Source organism: Podarcis cretensis, assembly GCF_951804945.1.
Source record: "Podarcis cretensis genome assembly, chromosome: 12".
Lineage (NCBI taxonomy): Eukaryota > Metazoa > Chordata > Lepidosauria > Squamata > Lacertidae > Podarcis > Podarcis cretensis.
Genome location: NC_137181.1, coordinates 4,283,960 through 4,306,316, shown reverse-complemented (window position 1 = coordinate 4,306,316; position 22,357 = coordinate 4,283,960). Strand labels below are relative to the sequence as shown.

Sequence of the window (22,357 nt, the reverse complement as noted above, 5' to 3'; positions counted from 1 at the left end):
TGAACTGGGAAAGAATTTTCCCTGCATTGGCAGGTTTCGCCTTCCCAGTAGCATTTCGTCACAACTTTGGCGGTTTTAGGCCTTGGCAAGGTATCCTTTAGTCTAACATCAAGTTGGGGGGGATGCACTCATGCTCCCTCCCCATGCGGCGGCGCTTGCAGGGCCCGTTAAAGGGCACAACCGGGAGTCCCTGGCCCTAGAGTGGTGGCATGTACGTCAAACTCCCGGGACGAGGTCGGTGGAAGGACAAGCTGTGTAAGTTTGCGCTTTGCAGTCCCCTCTCACTGAACCTCACCTGCCTGCATATCCTCAGCCAGGTGGGCTGAGAGGGTTGCCTGCCAAGGCCTGTGCCAAGTTTCCAACTTCTGAAGCTCAATAAAGTTGTGGCCAATTCGAACCCATGCTCTGGTCTCTTGTCTCATTATTTGGGGAAAGGGGTAGGCACCACAGACAGGGTTTAGCGAGTGTGCCCTCAATTGTTTATTTCCTTGACATCTGGTGGGAGGGCGTTCCACAGGGCAGGTGCCACCACCGAGAAGGCCCTCTGCCTGGTTCCCTGTAGCTTCACTTCTCGCAGGGAGGGAACCGCCAGAAGGCCCTCAGAGCTGGACCTCAGTGTCTGGGCAGAACGATGGGGGTGGAGACGCTTCCTTCCCTAGTTAACCCCAGAGAACAGCTTTCAGTAGAGACAAGTCCTGAAAAGCACAACATGTTTAGAGGGCTTATGTAACAACCTTTGGACAAACTGGCAGGGTTTGCAAACCGGCCTCCCGCCCTGTTGGCTCACGGCACTGGCTCTGATTCTGATGTTTGGAGAATATAATCTCTGGACTGTAGACTTTTCCTCGTCTGGAGATAGGAGCCTCCAGCTGTTACCTGCTGCAGCAATGGATCTACTGGGGAGCGCGACAATCTTCTTGGTCATCTGCCTGGTCTTCCTCTTGGTTTGGGGGACGAGACCTAAGGCGAAAAACTTGCCTCCGGGGCCAACACCTCTTCCGTTGGTCGGGAACCTCCTGCAGCTGAAGGTGCAGAACCTGGTTGGAAACTTCCGAGAGGTAAGGATTGGGGCCTCGTCTAAGCCGTATCCCAGGCTCCCTGACCCACTGGGAATTTAGGCAATCCTTGTCTCCGGGCTATCTGTTTAAGTCACCTGCATGCCTAGGAAAAAAATGTAAAAAAACCAGGTCAAACATATGTTGGAAATGTAAAGAAAAAGAAGGGACTTTTTATCACATGTGGTGGGAATGTAGAGAAGTTTTAAAAAATCGGAAAATGATATACAATGAATTGAAAAAATGTTTAAAATGACATTTGTAAAAAACAAAAAAACCAGAAGCATTTCTGTTAGGGATTGTAGGACAAGACCTGCCAAGAAAAACAAAGAACTTATTTATGTAAGCTACAGCAGGGATGGAAGAATGAGGAAACCCCGACAAAAGAACAGTAGCAAGAAAAACGGATGAACTATGCAGAGCTGGCTAAATTGACATATAAATTGCGGGACAAGGACAACTGCGACTTTAAGGAAGAATGGGAGCTTTTTACAAATTATCTAAAAAGACAACAAAATGAATTGGACTCCTTGGCAGGTTTTGAATAAACATACACAAATGTATTGGTTGATAACGTGGTAGATAGATAATGTAAGGACATGTATAATTTTATAACAGGCAGAGAATAATATGTGCTGAGAAATCAGAGAGTGGAGCTGCAGGAAGTCTCTGGGGGGGAGGTTGAAGGGGGGGAAGGGGGGAAATAATGAATATGATATGTTTTGATAATCTGTTATGTTGAAATTGCTAATAAAAGACATTTTTTTTAAAGTCACCTGCATGCCAGTTCCCCCAGGCCCAGCCTTCTCTGAGTGCTTTACAGCCATGTAGCTCAGAGCACGGTGAAATAATAATAATAATAATAATAATAATAATAATAATAATTTATTATTTATACCCCGCCCATCTGGCTGGGCCTCCCCAGCCACTCTGGGCGGCTTCCATAGAAACCAAAAATACAGTAAAATATCACACGTTAAAAACTTCCCTGAACAGGGCTGCCTTAAGATGTCTTCTGAATGTCAGGTAGTTGTTTATCGTTTTGACATCTGCTGGAAGGGCGTTCCACAGGGCGGGTGCCACCACCGAGAAGGCCCTCTGCCTGGTTCCCTGTAGCTTTGCTTCTAGCAATGAGGGAACCGCCAGAAGGCCCTCGGCGCTGGACCTCAGCGTCCGGGCAGAATGATGGGGGTGGAGACGCTCCTTCAGGTATACTGGGCCGAGGCCGTTTAGGGCTTTAAAGGTCAACACCAGCACTTTGAATTGTGCTCAGAAACGTACTGGGAGCCAATGTAGGTCTTTCAAGACCGGTGTTATATGGTCTCGGCGGCCGCCCCCAGTCACCAGTCTAGCTGCCGCATTCTGGATTAGTTGTAGTTTCTGAGTCACCTTCAAAGGTAGCCCCACGTAGAGTGCATTGCAGTAGTCCAAGCAGGAGATAACTAGAGCGTGCACCACTCCGGCAAGACAGTCCGCGGGCAGGTAGGGTCTCAGCCTACGTACCAGATGGAGCTGGTAAACAGCTGCCCTGGACACAGATTTGTCCTGTGCCTCCATGGACAGCTGTGAGTCCAAAATGACTCCCAAGCTGCACACCTGGTCCTTCAGGGGCACAGTTACCCCATTCAGGACCAGGGAATCCTCCACACCAGCCCGCCCCCTGTCCCCCAAAAACAGAAATAACATTTTGGAAACCTCCTCAGATGACGGAACAAGACTGCAAACAGCTGCAGGCAAGGATTCAGAAGGAGACATCTGGCAGCAGCTGGGGAGGCAGGCTGGGCCAGAGGGTGCCGTTTGGAGGATGAGAGAAAATGGTAGCATTTTTTTTTAAAAAAAAATTAATTTATTTAACATACAGTAATTGTTACAAAGGGGGACGCGGGTGGCACTGTGGGTTAAACCACAGAGCCTACGACTTGCCAATCTGAAGGTCGGTGGTTTGAATCCCTGCAACGGGGTGAGCTCCTGTTGCTCGGTCTCTGCTCCTGCCAACCTAGCAATTCGAAAGCACATCAAAGTGCAAGTAGATAAATAGGTACCACTCCGGCAGGAAGGTAAACGGCATTTCCGTGCACTGCTCTGTTTCGCCAGAAGCGGCTTAGTCATGCTGGCCACATGACCCGGAAGCTGTACGCCGGCTCCATCGGCCAGTAAAGCGAGATGAGCGCCACAACCTCAGAGTCGTTTGTGACTGGACCTAATGGTCAGGGGTCCCTTTACCTTTGCCTTTAATTGTTACAAAATATAAGCAAAATATTGCAAATACATACATACATATATATTTCAAATAAGCACATATATGAAAAAAGGAACAAAAGAGAAAAGAAGAAAAGAAAAAAGAAGAAAAAATAAAGAAGAAAAGTTGGAAGAATTTCTTCCAAGTTTATTCTACAAATATCTCAATATGAAAATAATAATAAAATTTCATTGATTGGCTTCCCTCGCTTATACTGCACTTCCTATATACATTTTAAACAAGATTGTATCTGTCGTTCCATATTTTCCCCATACAATCTGACACAAATATTCTAATCAATGTTTTCTAAATCTTTCATAAATCTGTTCTAAACGCAACCAATACCTTACATTTAATCCTTGTCTACATGGTTGCATTTTTTGAAAGGAAGAGAGTCCAGGTTCCTCGGCTAGGTGCCCTGGGACTACAACTCCCAAAAGCAATGGCCGGGGCTGGTGGGAGTTGTAGTTCGAAAACTCTGGTGCAGAGCACTAGGTTTGGGGAAGGAGCAAGAGCGAAGGAGCTGGGAAACAAAGAGGCTCTTTGTGGGGATAAACATGTTTTCATAACCAAAAGTCTCATGATCTGCCCTGTTCGTGACCCTCCTTTTTCTCTCTTTCCACACTCTGTGATTTGTTTGCATGGAGCTTATGCAACGGCAGATGTTTATCGAGCATCTATTCCAATGTGCGGCGAACAGATGGCACCGGGCCAATCAGTCGTCCCATATTCTCAGAGCATTGCCTCATCGCTTCTCTAAATGCAAAAAAAAGTCAAGTTTCATTTCCCCCCCAGATGGAACAAACTGCATCTCCATTGCTTAACCAACATGGGCTTGAACCCCACTGTTATGTACTGAGTTGAACAGGATCCAAAATGCAGCAGTCTGATTGGTCCTAGGACAATGGGATCCAGAATGCAGCAGTCTGATTGGTCCTAGAACAATGGGATTCAGAATGCAGCAGCCTGATTGGTCCTAGAACAATGGGATTCAGAATGCAGCAGTCTGATTGGTCCTAGAACAATAGGATTCAGAATGCAGCAGTCTGATTGGTCCTAGAACAATAGGATTCAGAATGCAGCAGTGGTCCTAGAACAATAGGATTCAGAATGCAGCAGTATGATTGGTCCTAGAACAAGAATGCAGCAGTCTGATTGGTCCTAGAACAATAGGATTCAGAAAGCAGCAGTCTGATTGGTCCTAGAACAATAGGATTCAGAATGCAGCAGTATGATTGGTCCACAGGAGCCACCCAATCCAGCTCCACGTGGAAGTGAATCCGCAACCTGATTGGCCTACAGGAGAATCCCGGAATCAGCCAATCACGCGGGGCCCATTGTGTAAATAATGTATATAAAGCAGACATTCTGGGGGAACTTCCATTCCTAATCACCACTATGAGCTGAATAAAGAGCATGAAATCCACGCTTGGCTTCGAGTATATTTCACCCACCTACAAATCTTGATGTGGTCGAAGCAACCTAACTCTCTTCCTCAAAGCTTGCACCTACTCTGAAAGCAAACCACCCCCCCGACCCCCGTTCAAAGGGTTGTGTACCACGACTGCATCCTCATACAACCCTCCAAGTATCCCGATTTTCCAGGATTAGTCCCATCCCGGTTTCCGATGTGATCCCGGAATGTCCCGATTTCCCCCTCCAGTGCCACTAGTCCAACCCCCTCCAATGCAGGAATCTTTGCCCGAGGTGGGACTCGAACCCACAACCCTGAAATTAAAAGTCTCATGCTGTTGGAAGAAAAGAATGTACGGTAATTAAGATCTGGCCTTAAAGGTACCCCTGACCATTAGGTCCAGTCGTGGCCGACTCTGGGGTTGCGGCGCTCATCTCACTTTACTGGCCGAGGGAGCCGACGTACAGCTTCCGGGTCATGTGGCCAGCATGACTAAGCCGCTTCTGGCGAACCAGAGCAGCGCACAGAAACACCGTTTACCTTCCCGCCGGAGCGGTACCTATTTATCTACTTGCACTTTGACGTGCTTTCGAACTGCTAAGTTGGCAGGAGCAGGGACCGGGCAACGGGAGCTCACCCTGTCGTGGGGATTCGAACTGCCGACCTTCCGATCAGCAAGTCCTAAGCTCTGTGGTTTATCCCACAGCGCCACCTGCGTCCCTAGTTCAGGCCTTATGAGGAACTAAAAGATAAATTATCAAGTTGGATGGAGTACCATCCAATGAATGACATTTCTCAAAAGACAAAAAAACCAAGAGGTTTTGAACAAACAAGATCAATAGTAGAAATTGCAGTACAATGGTACCTCGGGTTAAGAACTTAATTTGTTCTGGAGGTCTGTTCTTAACCTGAAACTGTTCTTAACCTGGGTACCACTTTAGCTAATGGGCCTCCTGCTGCCGCCGCACAATTTCTGTTCTCATCCTGAAGCAAAGTTCTTAACCCGAGGTACTATTTCTGGGTTAGCGGAGTCTGTAACCTGAAGCGTCTGTAACCTGAAGCGTCTGTAAGCCCGAGGTACCACTATACTGGAAAAGACAGTCCCGGTCTTCAGTTTTTACAATAATACAAAGACGCAACACAAAAGGGGAGCCGACTGGGAGGGAGGAGGAAAGAAGCAAACTCAGGTGTCTATAACCCGAGATACCACTGTACTACAAAACAACACAAAAACACTGTCTAAGGTCTATGGGTTTTTACTAGAATGGCGCACAAAAGATGAATTAAAAGTCTCATGCTCTACTGACTGAATCAGGGGTCAGCAACAAATTTTAGCCGCGGGCCAGTCCACTGTCCCTCAGATCTTGTGACCGGCCTGAGAAGCGGTACTTGGTGGGAGCTGCAAGAAGAGGTGAGGGGGGCAAGTCCAGAATGCGGCAGCTAGACTGGTGACTGGGAGTGGCTGCCAAGACCATATAACACCAGTCCTGAAAGACCTATATTGGCTCCCAGTACATTTCCAAGCACAATTCAAAGTGTTGGTGTTGACCTTTCAAGCCCTAAATGGCCTCGGCCCAGTATACCAGAAGGAGCGTCTCCACCCCCATCGTTCTGCCCGGACACTGAGGTCCAGCTCTGAGGGCCTTCTGGCGGTTCCCTCCCTGTGAGAAGCAAAGCTACAGGGAACCAGGCAGAGGGCCTTCTTGGTAGTGGCACCCGCCCTGTGGAACGCCCTCCCATCAGATGTCAAAGAGAAAAATAACTACCAGACTTTTAGAAGACATCTGAAGGCAGCCCTGTTTAGGGAAGCTTTTAATGTTTTATAGGTTATTGTATTTTAGTGTTTTGTTGGAAACCGCCCAGAGTGGCTGGAGAAACCCAGCCAGATGGGTGGGGTACAAATAATAAATTATTATTATTATTATTATTACACCCCAAAATCTAACCTATGGCCACCACTTCCGCTAGTCTTCTGCAATCACCAGCACCCTGATGCCTGCTCCCTCTCTTCCCTGCTTTGTCTTTGCAGATGAGCAAAAAATACGGGCCGATCTTCACCGTGTATTTTGGCTCAGACCAGGCTGTGGTTCTCTTTGGTTATGACTTGGTGAAGAAGGTCCTCGTTGATCGTGGAGATGAGTTTCTCGACCGAGGCAGCTTCCCGTCAGCAGATAAGACCAACAGAGGACTAGGTATTGCATCTGTTACATGAGGGGGGGCACCGTTAGCCTGGGTGGAAAAGTGGAAAGGGTCTCTGATCGGGAGGAATTTACTTCGTAGGAATCCGGGTCTGGCCGCCACGGCAAAGGCGGAGACCCACTAGAAATCACAGGCAGGTGAAGCCTGTGAACGTGGGATTCGGCTGGCACCTTTTGCGCCTCCCCTACTCATGGGGAAACCCAGTTTCGGGGATCCGGAGCGACATGGGGTGAGCGGCGCGGTGCTTCGAATTGACTGCTTCTTCCATGGAGCGAAGCTGCATAGCCGTTGCCGGAGAGCGCTGACTTTTTCCTGTGGACAATTTGATCTTAAAGCAACTACCCGTGAGTAGAGCGTAGAATTGGATTTTTAAACGTCTTAATTTGGTGCCGAAACGGGGAGGTCTAAAACAGGAAGTCCACCTTCCCCTTTTGTAAATAGATTGAAGCAATGAGGATGCAAGCTGAAGTCTCGGAAAACCTATTGTAAAGGACTAAATCTCCATCAGTAAAAAATACTAAACCCCCCTTGGTGGCAGGAGAAGAGGGGGGAAAGTTTTGGACTGAGTATACCTGCAGGAGAGAGCGAACAGAGTTAATATACCACCGCTCCGATCCTGGAAACGGGCTGCCAACAGGACTGACCGTAATTAGAACGTTCACTGACAGTTAGTTAAATAAGAGGAATACATTGTTTTCATGGTCTCCGTCTGCGTTTAAAAAGGAGTAAAAGTAACAGAAAATTGAAACTAACTTTATTGTTTGAATTGAGTTTAAAAGGACTAATACAAAAAGAAACTGTTTCCCTCTAGAGGAACTGTTTCCCTCTAGAGGAAGCTTTTGAAACTGTCACAAGAGTTGAGCTGGGGGAATTTCCAGCTGCAAGATAAAAACCTGTGAGATTCTGGGGACCTTGAATTGGTTAAGAATGTTAACAGAAGAGGCCTTAGTGGTTGTATTATGTAAGATAAGTGACTCACTGGAACAGCTTCACAAAAAGGTGGATGTGGTAACTACCAAAATTGACAATTTGGGACAAAAAGTGAACACCAATATAGAAACTATTCAGAAACTGACACAGGAATCTACTTTGACATGGCAAACTGCGGAGAAGGCTAGGGAGTAAGTTATTGCCGTTGAACGTAAAGTAACACAACTGGAGAGAGAGAGAGAGTCCCAGCCTTACAGATGCAATTTGATGACCATAAGTTGATGCCTGCTATGATTGAATTTAAAGAAAATCAGATTTCGAGGATCAGAGCCCTACCTGAACTGGAGAAGGAAAGTTTGATAGATTTTCTTACACAGGAATTTGATGACTTTTGGGACCGGGACTTGGGTCAAGAAGAGATTAAAACTGTGAGGGCTCTCGGACTTGGAAGAGGAGGAAAAAAAGAGAAGAACAAAATAAGAGACTATTGGAACTACCAGAGGAACTTAGAAGAACAACAGTCAAGAGTGGAAATTTTGAAAGACGTCCTGAAATACCTTTCGGATCTTAGATTTAACTACGGAGATTTGGTTGCCCTGTCGAGAAGGAATAAAATCATCTTTAGGTGGGAGTTTCCCCGAGATCTACTCTTTAGCCTCAAAGGAAGGAAAAGGAAAATAAGATCAGTGGAAGACAAAGTAAAGTTCATGTATAAATATGAAGAAGACTCGCAGAAGGGACTTGGAAAAGAGTTAAGAGCATCGGACAGAAGATCACCAGCTTGATGGACTATAGGGAATTGGCGGATATGACTGGCAGAATCCGGGACCAGGGAGAAGAGTCGGTGGAAGAAGATTGGAAAAAGTTTAAAGACTCTATGTGAAGGCAACTGGTACAAAGAAACAGGAAACCAGTAATAACGACATCCGTCTCCCGTGAGACTTCCAGCAGTCTGGAATCTCTGGAATGTAAACAGAGTCTTATGACTCCAAGCACTGCACAGTGGCACAAACAGAAACCTAACATAGACTACAGGGTGGCTCTAGACACAGGACAAAAACTCTATGAATAAGTCATAAATTAGATTGTTATAGCAAAAGAAAGAAATCCCTATAGGAAAGAGCGTTTTAAAATGTCCTGCTCTCTGGCACCATCTGGTGTTGCTTGTTTATAGCGCATTTGATTCGCCTTTTCTTTACTAATGTAGCCGAGTCCTATGTTTCTTCTGCAGGGATCATCATGTCCAATGGCGAGCGCTGGCTCCAGCTCCGCCGCTTCTCCCTCACCACCATGAGGAACTTTGGGATGGGGAAGAAGAACATTGAGGAGAAGATCCAGGAAGAGGCAGAGTACCTGATGAAGGAGCTCAGGGCCAAAAACGGTGAGTATGTGTGTAGGATGTGAAACACAAGAGCAGTCAAGTACAACATTCCTAGAGTGAACATGTTTGCACATGGGGAGGGATGTTTGTCCAGCCAGCAGGTAAACTTCCTGTTTCATTCTGGGCTGGGACAGACTTCCTCTGCATGTGACTAGAGGTGGGTGTGGCCTCACCTGTGCAGGTAACGACAAAAGCACAGGGCAGGGCAGCCATCTCTCTCTCTCTTTGACTACATGCATCGAAGAAGCAACATCTGCTTAGCCAAAGATGCTCTCTTGACCTCCAGCCAAGAGAGGACAAAGGGACTGTCTTCTTATGAGATAGATTCCAAGTGTATGTTACTTTTCTAAGCTAAGTCTGCCTTCTGGGATCTGATTGTGAACAGAATGTGAGTAAATTCTTTTTATACTTTTGTAGAAGACTGTGTCGTCTCTTATCCTTTGTGAGGGAATAAGGGGAAAATAGCAGAACAGTTATTATAGAGGCTTTAGCGAGCCTGAGCAAACGCAGCTGCTGCAAATTTAAAAGAAGGGAATGTTACTTTGCTGAAATTGTGGAACTTGTTAAGTTGGATAAGGATATAATCAGACAATATATCCTCTCCTGCATCCTTGAGCATTCCCACAACGTGCAAATAGGTTGCCCTTTGAAATCTCCGGGGGATGCATTTTTAATATATAAAAATCTAGACTAAGTAATACTGTGTTGGGGGGGGGGGACTTTGCTTCTTCGTCTTGTTTCTTGTAATAAAGATCACCTGCTCATTCTCTGTTACGATTACAGGTAACTAACGTCTTATTTCACGTATGCGATCACAGCTTTGCGTGGGCAGGAATAAATAAATGGGGAGCAAATGAAAGCCACTTTCTATTTCCCTCCTGTGCAAAGCTGTGATCGAGCTTCGGTGTGAGGGCTCTGCTAAGGCCCTGGAGCAGGCATAGGCAAACTCCGGCCCTTCAGATGTTTGGAACTACAATTCCCATCATCCCTGACCACTGGTCCTGTTAGCTACGGATGATGGGAATTGTAGTCCCAAACATCTGGAGGGGCGGAGTTTGCCTATGCCTGCCCTAGAGCTTTTCTTACCCTGCTGGATAAAGAATCAGGGAACAGCAACCTGGGAAGTAAGTTTAAATACTTACTTTACTTACTATCTTGTAATGGTTCACAGCAACAGTAGCAGTAAAAACTATGAAGGCAAAATACTTATGTAGTGAAGTTAGGAAATCTTTGTAGGTTAAACTTTGGTTCATGTAGGCATGAGGCATTGTGGGAGAGTTAAAACTGTGGATTTCTGGGAAATGGAGGTCTGGTCTCTTTAACTGTAGACTCCCTGTCTTTGGAGGTGTGGATCAAGTTGCCGCCTCTCTCTGGGCAGGAAGGAGATGTTATCTGAGTTGTAAATTCTGGCAGCTGGGAGGCTCGGATGTGGATTGGTGTGAAAAGGCTACCAGGCAATTTGCAACTCAAAAAGCCTGGTACTAGTCTGGGAACAAAAGGAGAGTCTTTGATCCCAAGGTCTCTGAGACTAAACAGAGTTCAGCTGTCCTAGTCTCCTGAAAATCAGGAGTTATTGTCTCCGCATACAGCCATTGGCAAATTGGTAATTAACCTGATAAACTGATTGGTCCCTAAACCCCTTCTCCACCTGGGATTCTCAAGAATAAAGGTTTGGGGAATTGAGATGCAAATTGCAGACCACATTGCCCTGGTGCTTTGCGCTTGACCAGCAAATAAATCTTAATGACTTGTGTTTTGAACTGTTACTTTGACACCATCCCTCCTGACTCCAATTCCTTTGCCAGGCCAGCCCTTCAACCCAACCGTCCTGTTCAGCTGCGCAACGGGCAACGTGGTCAGTCACATCCTCCTCGGAGAACGGTTCGATTACAATGACCCGGAGTACCGCCGAATTCTCAGCTTGCTGGTCGAAAGCTTCCGGTTGGAGAGTTCCACTGCAGGGCAGGTGAGGAGGACCCTGGGTAAAAGAGGAAGGAGTGTCTCCACCCCCATTGTTCAGCCTGGACACTGAGGTCCAGCTCCGAGGGCCTCCTGGCGCTTCCCTCCCTGCGAGAAGCCAAGTTACAGGCAACCAGGCAGAGGGCCTTCTCGGTGGTGGCGCCCACCCTGTGGAACACCCTCCTATCAGATGTCAAGGAAATAAACAACTATCCGACTTTTAGAATACATCTGAAGGCAGCCCTGTTTAGGAAAGTTTTTAATATTTGATGCTTTATTCTGTTTTTAATTTGTTGGGAGCTGCCCAGTGTGGCTGGGGAAACTTACCTTGATCTAAGAACAGAAGCCAAACGGTGGAAGGGCACCGGCAGCAGAAGGCCTGTTAGGGAAAGCGCTCCTCAGTTTAAGAACATTTAGAATAATAATAATAATAATAATAATAATTAATAAATAATTTTTATTTATACCCCGCCCTCCCTGGCCAGTGCCAGGCTCAGGGCGGCTAACACCAGTAAAATTACAGTAAAAACATAATAGGGGGGAAAACCCAATTTAAAATACAGATTAAATTGCAAGACTTCTGAATGCAGCCCTGTTTGGGGAAGTTTTTAATGCTGGATGTTTTGTTGTGTTTTTCATATTCTGTTGGGAACTGCTCAGAGCGGCTGGGGAAACCCAGCCAGATGGGTGGGGTATAAATTTATTTTTCTTATTCTTATTCTTATTCTTATTGAGGCAAATAGGAAGCGAGCCGACTGCTGGCACCACCCCAGCCGCTGCTGCTCCTCTGCACTGCCAAAGCCTTGCTTACTGGAACTGCGAGGGATCGACAAGATCTCTCCAGAAGCCGGAAGCTGCGGCCACTGTTGCTTGCTTCTCCGGTGGCGCTGAGTAGTGCGTGTGGAGTGAGAAGCGATGGCAGCGGCCGCAGCAGCAAGATCTTGAACGAGCTCTGTGAGTTTTCATGAAGTCTCTCTCCCCGGAAGTTGCTGCCGCTGTTTCACCTTGCTTCCGTGCGGGATTCTTGCACCCGAGGCAGCTGCCTCAATCTGCCTCCTTTGCAGGCAGACCCTGCTGGAAAACAGGACTTGAAACCAAGCTCTTTTTTTAAAAAAAGAATTATTTAATCATTTTTTCAATCATAGCTGTCAACCGTCCCTTATTTGGCTGGAAAGTCCCTTATCCCAGTGCCGTGTTCTGCTGCTGTCCCTTATTGATGATGTCCCTTAAATTTCCCGGGTTTCAAAGGAAGCAGCTCCTCTCCCTCCCTCCCTGCCGGCCAGGGAGGAGGGAGGCTCCAACTGTGTTGCTTGGCTGTGTTGCTCAACCAATAAGGAGCCTAAGAACGACTGGGGGGTGGAGCTTGCATGCCTTGGGCCAATCAAATCGGCCGCGTTGCCTGGGGACTCGCCTTTGCTCAGCGCTTCCCAGTGGAGAGGTGATGGTGGTTTTCCTTGCTGCATCCCCTTTGCCGGGTTGCTGCGCTGTGGGAACCACCGCTTGAGGCTTCGTTTGGCTGCTGGCTGGGCTTTTTGCCTTTGGCTCAGAGGGGCTCAGAAGTCGAACATACCTGTGCTCTGAAAATCCCTCATTTTGGCTGCTGATCCCTTATTTTCGAGGCTGCTGGTCTCTTATTTTCAAATCTGTAAGTTGATAGCTATGTTTTCAATACAAACAACTGCAAAAGACACGTACAACAAAAACCATAACAACACAATTTGACATTTCAGATTTGAATACACTGATACCTATGACTACACCTTTTTAACAATATTTCCCCACCTCTCTCTCCTCCCCCCACGTCCCCCCACTATACGCCTTATCGCTTAGATATTCCTTCCAGATTTCTTCATATTTATCCATTCTTAATTTGCATCGACATGCAATTCGTTCGTATGTAGCTAATCTGTCCATATTATCAACCCGTGTGCTCAATGGAATCCTTTTGCGGCTCTTCCAATTCATCAAAACAAGTTTTCTTGCGTCTAATATAGTACGGTACATCCATTTTTTTTTACTTGAAATCAAGCTTGCTCAACTCAGGAGCCAGCTGCAAATGATAGCATAGACACTCTGCAAGGTCTGCTCTCATAGAATCATAGAATCATAGAGTTGGAAGAGACCACAAGGGCCATCGAGTCCAACCCCCTGCCAAGCAGGAAACACCATCAGAGCACTCCTGACATATGGTTGTCTCTCGTCAGGTCTCCTCTCCCAATTAACCTCCGTCTCCAGGACCCAGCCCTGTGACATCACAGGGTCCTGGGTCTCAGGTTTGGGCCCTGGAATCTCAGGGTCTGGGGTGCTTCTGAGCTGTGTCACATGTCAGTTTCTGACGGTGCAATTTATTTTAGTTTGCTGAAGAGATTCCAACTCACCAAGGCTGATTCACCACTATGTCTGTACGAGTGTTTTTTTCTCCCCTCTCTCTCTCCTTCTCTCAGCTCTACAACATCTTCCCCAGGATCCTAGACTACTTGCCTGGTCCTCATCAAACTTTCTTTAAAAACCTCGGGGACATCCAGGTCTTCATAGCCCAGAAGGTGAAAGATCATGAGAGAAGTCTGGATCCCAATGCTCCCCGGGACTTCATAGACTCCTTCCTCCTCAAAATGGAGCAGGTGAGATATGGAGGAGTGGATTTATATGTCTGAAATTAAAGGTAAAGGGACCCCTGACCGTTAGGTCCAGTCACGGACGACTCTGGGGTTGCGGCGCTCATCTCGCTTTATTGGCCGAGGGAGCCGGCGTTTGTCCGCAGACAGCTTCCGGGTCATGTGGCCAGCACGACTAAGCCGCTTCCGGCGAACCAGAGCAGCGCACAGAAACGCCATTTACCTTCCCGCCAGAGCTGTACCTATTTATCTACTTGTACGTTGAGGTGCTTTCAAACTGCTAGGTTGGCAGGAGCAGGGACCAAGCAACGGGAGCTCATCCCATTGCGGGGATTTGAACCGCTGACCTTCTGATCGGCAAGCCCTAGGCTCTGTGGTTTAGACCACAGCGCCACCCGCATCCCTATGTCTGAAATTAGGCACCTGATAAAAACAATTTTGTTTAGATAAGCCTACCCACATATGTAGAATGTTGATATGTGCTTTAATCCGGTTTTGCTTCTCATCGATTTGATTTTTTAAAAATGTTTTAAATAGCTAATTTAACTGGCTTTACTAATAATGTGATTGTTTTGTTCTTTTTGAAAACTGTGCTGTGAGCTTTTGTTTTTTACAAAAGTGGTGTATAGATTTGGTAAAAAACAGTAGGATGCTGATTAAGTCTTGGTGAAACATCATATCAGGCTCCCGGTTTAGAGGATAATGTCGTCTGTGTTTTTTCCCCATTTCCAGGAGCAGCAGAACCCCAAGACTGAATTCACTAGAGAGAACTTGAACATGGCAGCTTATGACTTATTCATCGCTGGGACAGAAACAACAAGCACCACCCTGAGATATATCCTCATGATCCTGCTTGAGCACCCAGCCGTGCAAGGTTGACTAACCACTGAATTAACTGTGCTTGCACTTGTCCTTGCAGCTTGGGTGAATTACAATTTCTGTAGTTCAAAGGCTTTATTCAGGCAGGAACTATTTATAGGATGAGTGGAGATGAGTGAGGGAAAATAGCAGAATCTTGTCTCGAGAGAAAAGCAATCAATGTGGCTCTGCTTTTAGGGGTGGAGTTAACTTAAACAGAGAGCTACAAACAAGTATGAATTGCTGTATTTTAATATCTTGTTGGAAGCCGCCCAGAGTGATTGGGGAAACCCAGCCAGATGGGTGGGGTATAAATAATAAATTATTATTATTATTATTATTATTATTATTATTATTATTAGTGCTGGCTAGATTGCTACGCACAGTGCTCTCATATGGATTCCCTGATCAAGGGAAATCATAGTATATTTCTATTCTGTCTGGGTCAGATAAATTTTCTGAGACACCATTGATGGAATCTTTCGAGGAGTTGGAGGTGGCGTTTATAAGTGGCCCAAGTTCCCAAGCATGCAGTAAGATTGGTGGTACAATAGCTTTGTAAACAAGCCTTTTGGTTTCCCTGTGAATGTTCTGGTCCTCAAACACGCTGCACTTCAGTTGGGAGAAAGCCACACTCGCAGAGCTCAGGAGGTGCTGGATTTCGTGAATAGTTTGGCCATACTCTCCTGAGGGGAAACATTCTAGGGTGATGTTGCTAGGTTTCAGAACGGGGTAGCAAGAACTGGCTTTCTCCCCCCTCCTCCCCGTATCTGCTGTGATGTGACCTGGATGTTCTGCCTTTTGTGTCCACTTCCAGAAAAGATCCAAAAGGAAATAGACCAAGTGATAGGACAGGAGAGGCCGCCTGCCATGAAGGATCGCCTTGAGATGCCTTACACAGAAGCCGTCCTCCACGAAGCGCAGCGATTCTTGGATCTCGTCCCCTTAGGGTTCAGCCGTGTGGCGAAACACAACACCGAAATCGAAGGCTATTTCATCCCCAAGGTACCTGGAACGGCATCAGAGTCTGCTGACAGCTTCAGACCAGTGGCAGGCAACAAACAGGCAGAGGTTGATGGGCACATGGGACCGGCCCTACCGTTTTACAGTATAGAGAGAGGCAGCTGCTTCAAGTTGCTTAATTTTGGGTGTCAGGAAAGGGGAGGAAAGGGGTGGTGATTAAGATCATGATATTATCAGGAAGGTCGGCCTGTGGACTTGTCTGTCTCAGGTGGCAAATAATTCCACCTGCCTTTGGTACTATGGGTCTTGACTTGGGTTGGGGAGCACCATTTATTGCCTTGCCTCAGGCAGCAAAATGTGTTGGCTCACCATTGGTGTGATGTGTTATTGCACCGAGTTTTTCAGCTGACCTTGGAGAAACAACAATTGCCCTATTCTTGTTATCAACAGTTCAAATCAATCCTCATCTGCTCAACATATGACGTGGCAGGCCATGCGCTGTGTGCTGGTTGATGTTCATGAGCATGTCTTGACATGCGCACGTGCTAGAGACAAACTCAATCCCCCCCACCCTAATTAGAGCTTTTGCTTTTAGGACAAGGATGGGGAAATGTCTTACACCCAATGGCCATGTTGCCTCGTGGACAGACTTTTTTTGGGGGGGGGGCACGTCAAGTGAAGGACAGGCCCAAATGGAGAAGTGGGCCGAGCAATGAATGTGACTCTGAATTTTGTCTAAAAAAGGTAAAGGTAAAGGACCCCTGACAGTTAAGTCCAGTCGCGAATGACTCTGGGGTTGCGGCGCTCATCTCGCTTTACTGGCCGAGGGAGCCGACGTTTGTCTGCAGACAGTTTTTCCGGGTCATGCGGCCAGCATGACTAAGCCACTTCTGGCAAAACCAGAGCAGCGCACGGAAACACCGTTTACCTTCCCGCTGGAGTGGTACCTATTTATCTACATGCACTTTGACGTGCTTTTGAACTGCTAAGTTGGCAGGACATGGGACCGAGCAACGGGAGCTCACCCCGTCGCGGGCATTCGAACCGCTGACCTTCTGATTGGCAAGCCCAAGGCTCTGTGGTTTACACCGCAGTGCCACCCGCGCCCCTGAATTTTGTCTAGTTAGCTACATTAGAGAGGAGTTGCTTTCTGGGCCACCTCTGCTCCCTGGAAGCTTCCTGAATTATTAGCATCTTGGAAGAGAACCACAACGAGCTTTTCCAAAGTAGGGCTTGATGTATTTTGCCTTCTTGGCTTCCCCCACCAGGGTTCCTCCATCTTCCCTATCCTGAGTTCTGCACTGCACGACCCCAAGCAATACGACAAACCCTTCCAGTTCAACCCAGAACATTTCCTGGATGAAAAAGGGAATTTCAAGAAGAACGGAGCCGACATTCCCTTTTCCACAGGTGGGGATGTCTACCTTTTCCTTTCCCACAAAAAGCAGTGAGACAGACTCAATTGGGGCTGGGAGCATAGCTGTCAAGCGTCCCTTATTTGGCGGGACAGTCCCTTATCCCAGCGCCATGTCCTGCTGCTGTCCCTTATTGATGAGGTCCCTTAAATAAGCTACTGAAGGTAATGGGGCCCTTTCTATGTCCTGCTGTCCTTTGTCAACAACAAATTGTTGCTGTTTTTTTGTGTTGAATATCTGCTATATAGTAACATATGGACCTAATAGGTATCTAAAGGCATTTGCACGCAACAAAATATGTATTTTATCAAAGTAATTGTTGATCCCTTATTTTGGCTGCTGATCCCTTATTTCTGAGGCTGCTGGTTCCTTATTTTCAAATCTGTAAGTTGACAGCTATGGCTGGGAGACCATTTGCTTCACAAAGGGTCACAACGTCTTGTGGGGTCACATGTCAGCAGGGCCAGGGGGGGAGAGTCAATTTTACCTCTCTATCTTCTTTTTTAAAAAATTAATTTTTGCATATGTTTTCCAAACAAAGCTTCACATCACATTGCATCATCTTCATTTGGGCTATTATAGCCTGAGACTTCCATCAATCCTGTCTAGTGATTTTCAATTTTGCTATCTAATCTTGCATTTTATTATTATAATGAATGCTTTTAAACTTCATTTCCTAATTGTTTTCTTCCTGAATCATTTTACAATCATTTATATAGTGCCCCTTACAAAACGTCTTGTAAAACTACAAGCGATGTTACATTAATGCAATTGTCTTTCAAATAAGTCATATATTCCTTCCAATCCTTAAGGAAGTCCTGGTCTTTCTGGTTCGGAATTCTCCCAGTCAACTTTGCCAGTTCTGCATACTCCATCAGTTTTATTTGCCAATCCTCCTTCATTACTAATTCTTCCTGTTTCCATCATTGGGCTAGTAATACTCTCGCTGCTATAGTTGCATGTAAAAACAGATTTTTGTCCTGTCTGTTAATTTCAATACCTACAATGCCAAGTAAAACTGCTTCTGGTTTCCCCCGCAAATGTATACTTCAACATTTTCTTCATCTCATTATATATCATTTCCCCAAAGCATTTTACTTTAATACAATACCCCACCATGGGGGTATTCCGCTTTCTGGTTTTTTTTAACACATATTATTCTCTGCATGTTATAAAAAAATGTAAAAATCCCTAAATTATCCATCTATTATATTAACAAATAAATTTGTGTATGTTTATTCAAAACCTGCCAAGAAGTCCACTTCGTTTTGTTGTTTTTTTAAGTACTTTGTAAAAGGTTCCCATTCTTTTTTAAAGTCACAGTTGTCCTTGTCACGCACTTTGTACGTGAATTTTGCTAGTTCTGCATAGTTCATCCATTTTTCTTGCCACTGTTCTTTTGTCGGGGTTTCCTCATTCTTCCATCCTTGTGCTATTAAGACTCTTGCCGCCGTTGTCGCGTACATACCGTATTTTTCGCACCATAGGACGCACTTTTTCCCTCCTAAAAAGCAAGGGGAAATGTGTGTGCGTCCTATGGAGCGAATGCAGGCTTTCGCTGAAGCCTGGAGAGTGAGAGGGGTCGGTGCGCACCGACCCCTCTCGCTCTCCAGGCTTCAGGAAGCTATCCGCTAGCCGTGGGAGACCCAGCAAGGTCTCCGCTAGCCTCTAGACCTTGCCGGCACCCAGAAGCTTGGGGCGCGCTGAGCTCCGCACGCCCCAAGCTTCGGGAGTAGCGCTCCACTAACCGTGTCTAGGCTGCGGATAGCAGCCTGCTTCCCGGAGCGTCGGGCGCCCTGAAAGCAGAGCGCCCGGCGCTTTGGAAACATCCGCAGCGTGGGGAGCCTTGCAGGAGTTCCCCGCAGGGCTCCCCACGCTGCGGATAGCAGCCTGCCGCCCGGCACGAGGGGCGCCCTGAAGCAGAGCGCCCCTCGCGCCAGGCAGACATCCGCAGAGTGGGGAGCCCGCAGGAGTTCCCCACAGGGCTCCCCACACTGCGGATAGCAGCCTGCAGCCTGGCGGGTGGGGCCCGCTGAAGCAGAGCGCCCCACGCGCCAGGCAGACATCAGCCAGCCCCACAAGCTCGGGGGACAGCAGGGAGGCGCAGTGCCACTATCCCGCTGTTCCTCGACCTGGTTCGGTTTCCCTGACCTGCTTTTGGGGGGGAAATAAAGGGAAATTTTTTTTCCTTTATTTCCCCCCAAAAAAACTAGGTGCGTCCTATGGTCCGATGCGTCCAATCGTGCGAAAAATACGGTAAATATGTTCTTCATCTTCCTTCCTTTTCCTACCATCCCTAACAAAAATGATGCTGGTTTTTTTTTTGCAAATGTTAATTTAAACATTTTCTTCAACTCGTTATATATCATTTCCCAATATTTTTTTATTTCTCTGCAATGCCACCACATATGGTAGAAAGTCCCTTCTTTTTCCTTACATTTCCAACATATATTTGAGCCAGTTTTATACATGTTCGCTATCTGTAATGATGTTATATGCTTTCTATACATCATATTCCTGTAGTTTTCTTTCAGTAGAGAATATTCCTCTGTGAATATTTCTAATCTTTTTAAAAAGCCGGCTAGATTTGTGAAATACCTGGACTGCAGCTTCTCCTTTCTTCCTTCCCGCAGGGAAAAGAATCTGTCTGGGTGAAGGATTGGCCCGGATGCAGCTATTCCTGTATCTCACCACCATCCTGCAAAGTTTTCATCTCAGACACCCTCCGGGAGTCACCAAAATTGACCTCACCCCAGAGGTCAGCGGATTTGGGAACATCCCGCACCAAGTCTCCATCTGTTTTACTCCACGCTAAGCGGCACCCTCCACTTTGGTTATCCTCTTTGCCTGCTCACAAGGGTTCCTGGCTTCTGTGAGGATCAATTAATTGATTGATTGATTGATTAACCGTTACTATAGGAGTGAAATTGGGTGAGATGCTTCTCGGGTGCCATTTTGGGGGAGACAATCTCATTTTTATTATTTAAATTTGTTTTATTAAGTTTGCTTGACAACATTACATTGTTATACAGTGGTACCTCGGGTTACAGACGCTTCAGGTTACAGACTCCGCTATCCCAGAAATAGTACCTCGGGTTAAGAACTTTGCTTCAGGATGAGAACAGAAATCGTGCTGTGGCGGCAGCAGGAGGCCCCATTAGCTAAAGTGGTGCTTCAGGTTAAGAACAGTTTCAGGTTAAGAACGGACCTCCGGAACGAATTAAGTACACAACCAGAGGTACCACTGTATATGGTACAGTGGTACCTCGGGTTACATACGCTTCAGGTTACATGCGCTTCAGGTTACACACTCTGCTAACCTAGAAATAGTGCTTCAGGTTAAGAACTTTGCTTCAGGATAAGAACAGAAATCAGGCTCCGGCGGCGCGGCAGCAGCAGGAGGCCCCATTAGCTAAAGTGGTGCTTCAGGTTAAGAACAGTTTCAGGTTAGGTACGGACCTCCGGAACAAATTAAGTACTTAACCCAAGGTACCACTGTATTATGAAAAAAGAAAAAGAACACAAATCAAAAACTGTTCTATGCAATACAATTCACCACACCATACCTTTTTATGTTGTGTTTAGCTTTTCTATTTTCCAATTGTGTACATGGCCCTCACGTTATACTAATTATGTAACCTTAAAATTTATTACTACTTATGAAACCTTTTGCTTTAGTTTTATCTATCATGTATACAGAAATCATTCAAACGCTGTCATAGACGCCACACCACTATTGTATTTAATTAAATATTTCTTAATCACATCCAATTTTTGAATAAAGTTTTGATTTATATTGCCTCTCAGCCTATTTGTCATTTCAGCTGTCTCTGCAAATTCTACCAATTTATTCTGCCATTCTGTTTTAGTAGGAACCCTCTCCCTCTTCCAGTTCTGTGCATCCAACTTTCTCGCGGCCGCAGTTGTGTACAAAAAAAATATTTTGCATTTTTTGGTAACTCTCTGCCTACAATTCCAAGTAGGAAGGCCTCAGGTTTTTTTGAGAAAGTTATCCTTATAATTTTTTTCAGTTCATCGTATATAACATTCCAGAACTCTTTGATTTTTGGGCATGACCACCACATATGAATCAGGTTTCCTTCAGAGAGCCCACACCACCAGCATTTGTTTGAGATATTTTTATACATCTTAGATAGCTTTGATGGCGTCAAATACAAAAAAATGACAATCTCATTTTGATTGCGTGCAAAAGAAGCCAGATTATTTGCTTCCTCTGACTCACACTTGTGTGTATGAAAGAGTTAACTTGAGCTCTGAAGTTGCCACCATGGGTAGAGCAGGCTCCCAGAAGCCTTTGCTTCCCCCCTCCCACTTTCTCTCTCTCTCTACAGCTTTCCTCAAAGAAGGAGCCATGCAACTTGGCTCCCAGCTCAGCAAATGAAGAATCTCTCTGAAAGGAGATTTCTACAGCCTGCATCTTTGTTAATGGAAAGACTGTGTGATTCTTTTGTAAGATAACCAAGTTATTTCTTTTTAGGTCAGTTGAAAACATTTCTCCTTTATTTTACTGGCAGCAGATGGGGCCTTGTTTATTGTAATTTTCAGAAACTCTGTGAGTAAAGATCTAAGCTAAGTCTCTGTGATTTATTCTAACCTAAGTCTTTTCATTGAATTCTGGTGCTGGAGGAGACTCTTGAGAGTCCCATGGACTGCAAGAAGATCAAACCTCTCCATTCTGAAGGAAATTAGCCCTGAGGGCTCACTGGAAGGACAGATCCTGAAGCTGAGGCTCCAATACTTTGGCCACCTCATGAGAAGAGAAGACTCCCTGGAAAATACCCTGATGTTGGGAAAGATGGAGGGCATAAGGAGAAGGGGACGACAGAGGACGAGATGGTTGGACAGTGTTCTCGAAGCTACCAGCATGAGTTTGACCAAACTGCGGGAGGCAGTGGAAGACAGGAGTGCCTGGCATGCTCTGGTCCAGGGGGTCACGAAGAGTCGGACACGACTAAACGACTAAACAACAACAACAACAAGTCTTTTCATGGGGAAGGTTTCTTTAAAGGTGGATGAGGCTAGATGTAAAATCTAACCATGATTAAATGTGCTTGGAGCAATTGCCATTGTGCTAACTCTGCTGTGAGCTGTGCGGATGGAAGGAACAGTCAATTTCAGCTCTCAGCTTCTCATTTTTCCAATCTTAGATTCAATTCTCCGCACAGTTCTCTCCAGAGAGAGAACCGAAAGGGTCTTCACGTTTTATCATGACTGTACCTCACTGTACGATATTTGCACTAGGTTGCTGTCATGTCAGATGCCAAGAGCAGCGCCCTCTATCTGCCCGTTAGCACATTGTACCTCCACA

At 46.1% G+C, this 22,357-nt stretch overlaps 1 protein-coding gene across 1 annotated transcript; it reads left to right on the top strand.

The window, feature by feature from the left end:
- Positions 1-837: 837 nt before the first annotated feature.
- LOC307199181 (cytochrome P450 2C25-like) lies at positions 838-20,829 on the top strand. The gene is made up of 9 exons (XM_079946919.1): positions 838-1,058; positions 6,738-6,900; positions 9,069-9,218; positions 11,024-11,184; positions 13,622-13,798; positions 14,525-14,666; positions 15,468-15,655; positions 16,882-17,023; positions 19,662-20,829. The coding sequence occupies exons 1-9, from the start codon at positions 888-890 to the stop codon at positions 19,841-19,843; spliced, it is 1,476 nt and encodes a 491-aa protein (XP_079803045.1). The 5' UTR covers positions 838-887; the 3' UTR covers positions 19,844-20,829.
- Positions 20,830-22,357: the final 1,528 nt, after the last annotated feature.

What these genes read in the sequence shown, in the direction of transcription:
- LOC307199181 (XM_079946919.1), top strand. Translation starts at nt 888, where the DNA reads ATGGATCTACTGGGGAGCGCGACAATCTTCTTGGTCATCTGCCTGGTC. An exon ending in TGGTTGGAAACTTCCGAGAG is followed by an intron (nt 1,059 to 6,737) that starts GTAAGGATTGGG and finishes TTGTCTTTGCAG; the next exon opens with ATGAGCAAAAAATACGGGCC. An exon ending in TAAGACCAACAGAGGACTAG is followed by an intron (nt 6,901 to 9,068) that starts GTATTGCATCTG and finishes TTTCTTCTGCAG; the next exon opens with GGATCATCATGTCCAATGGC.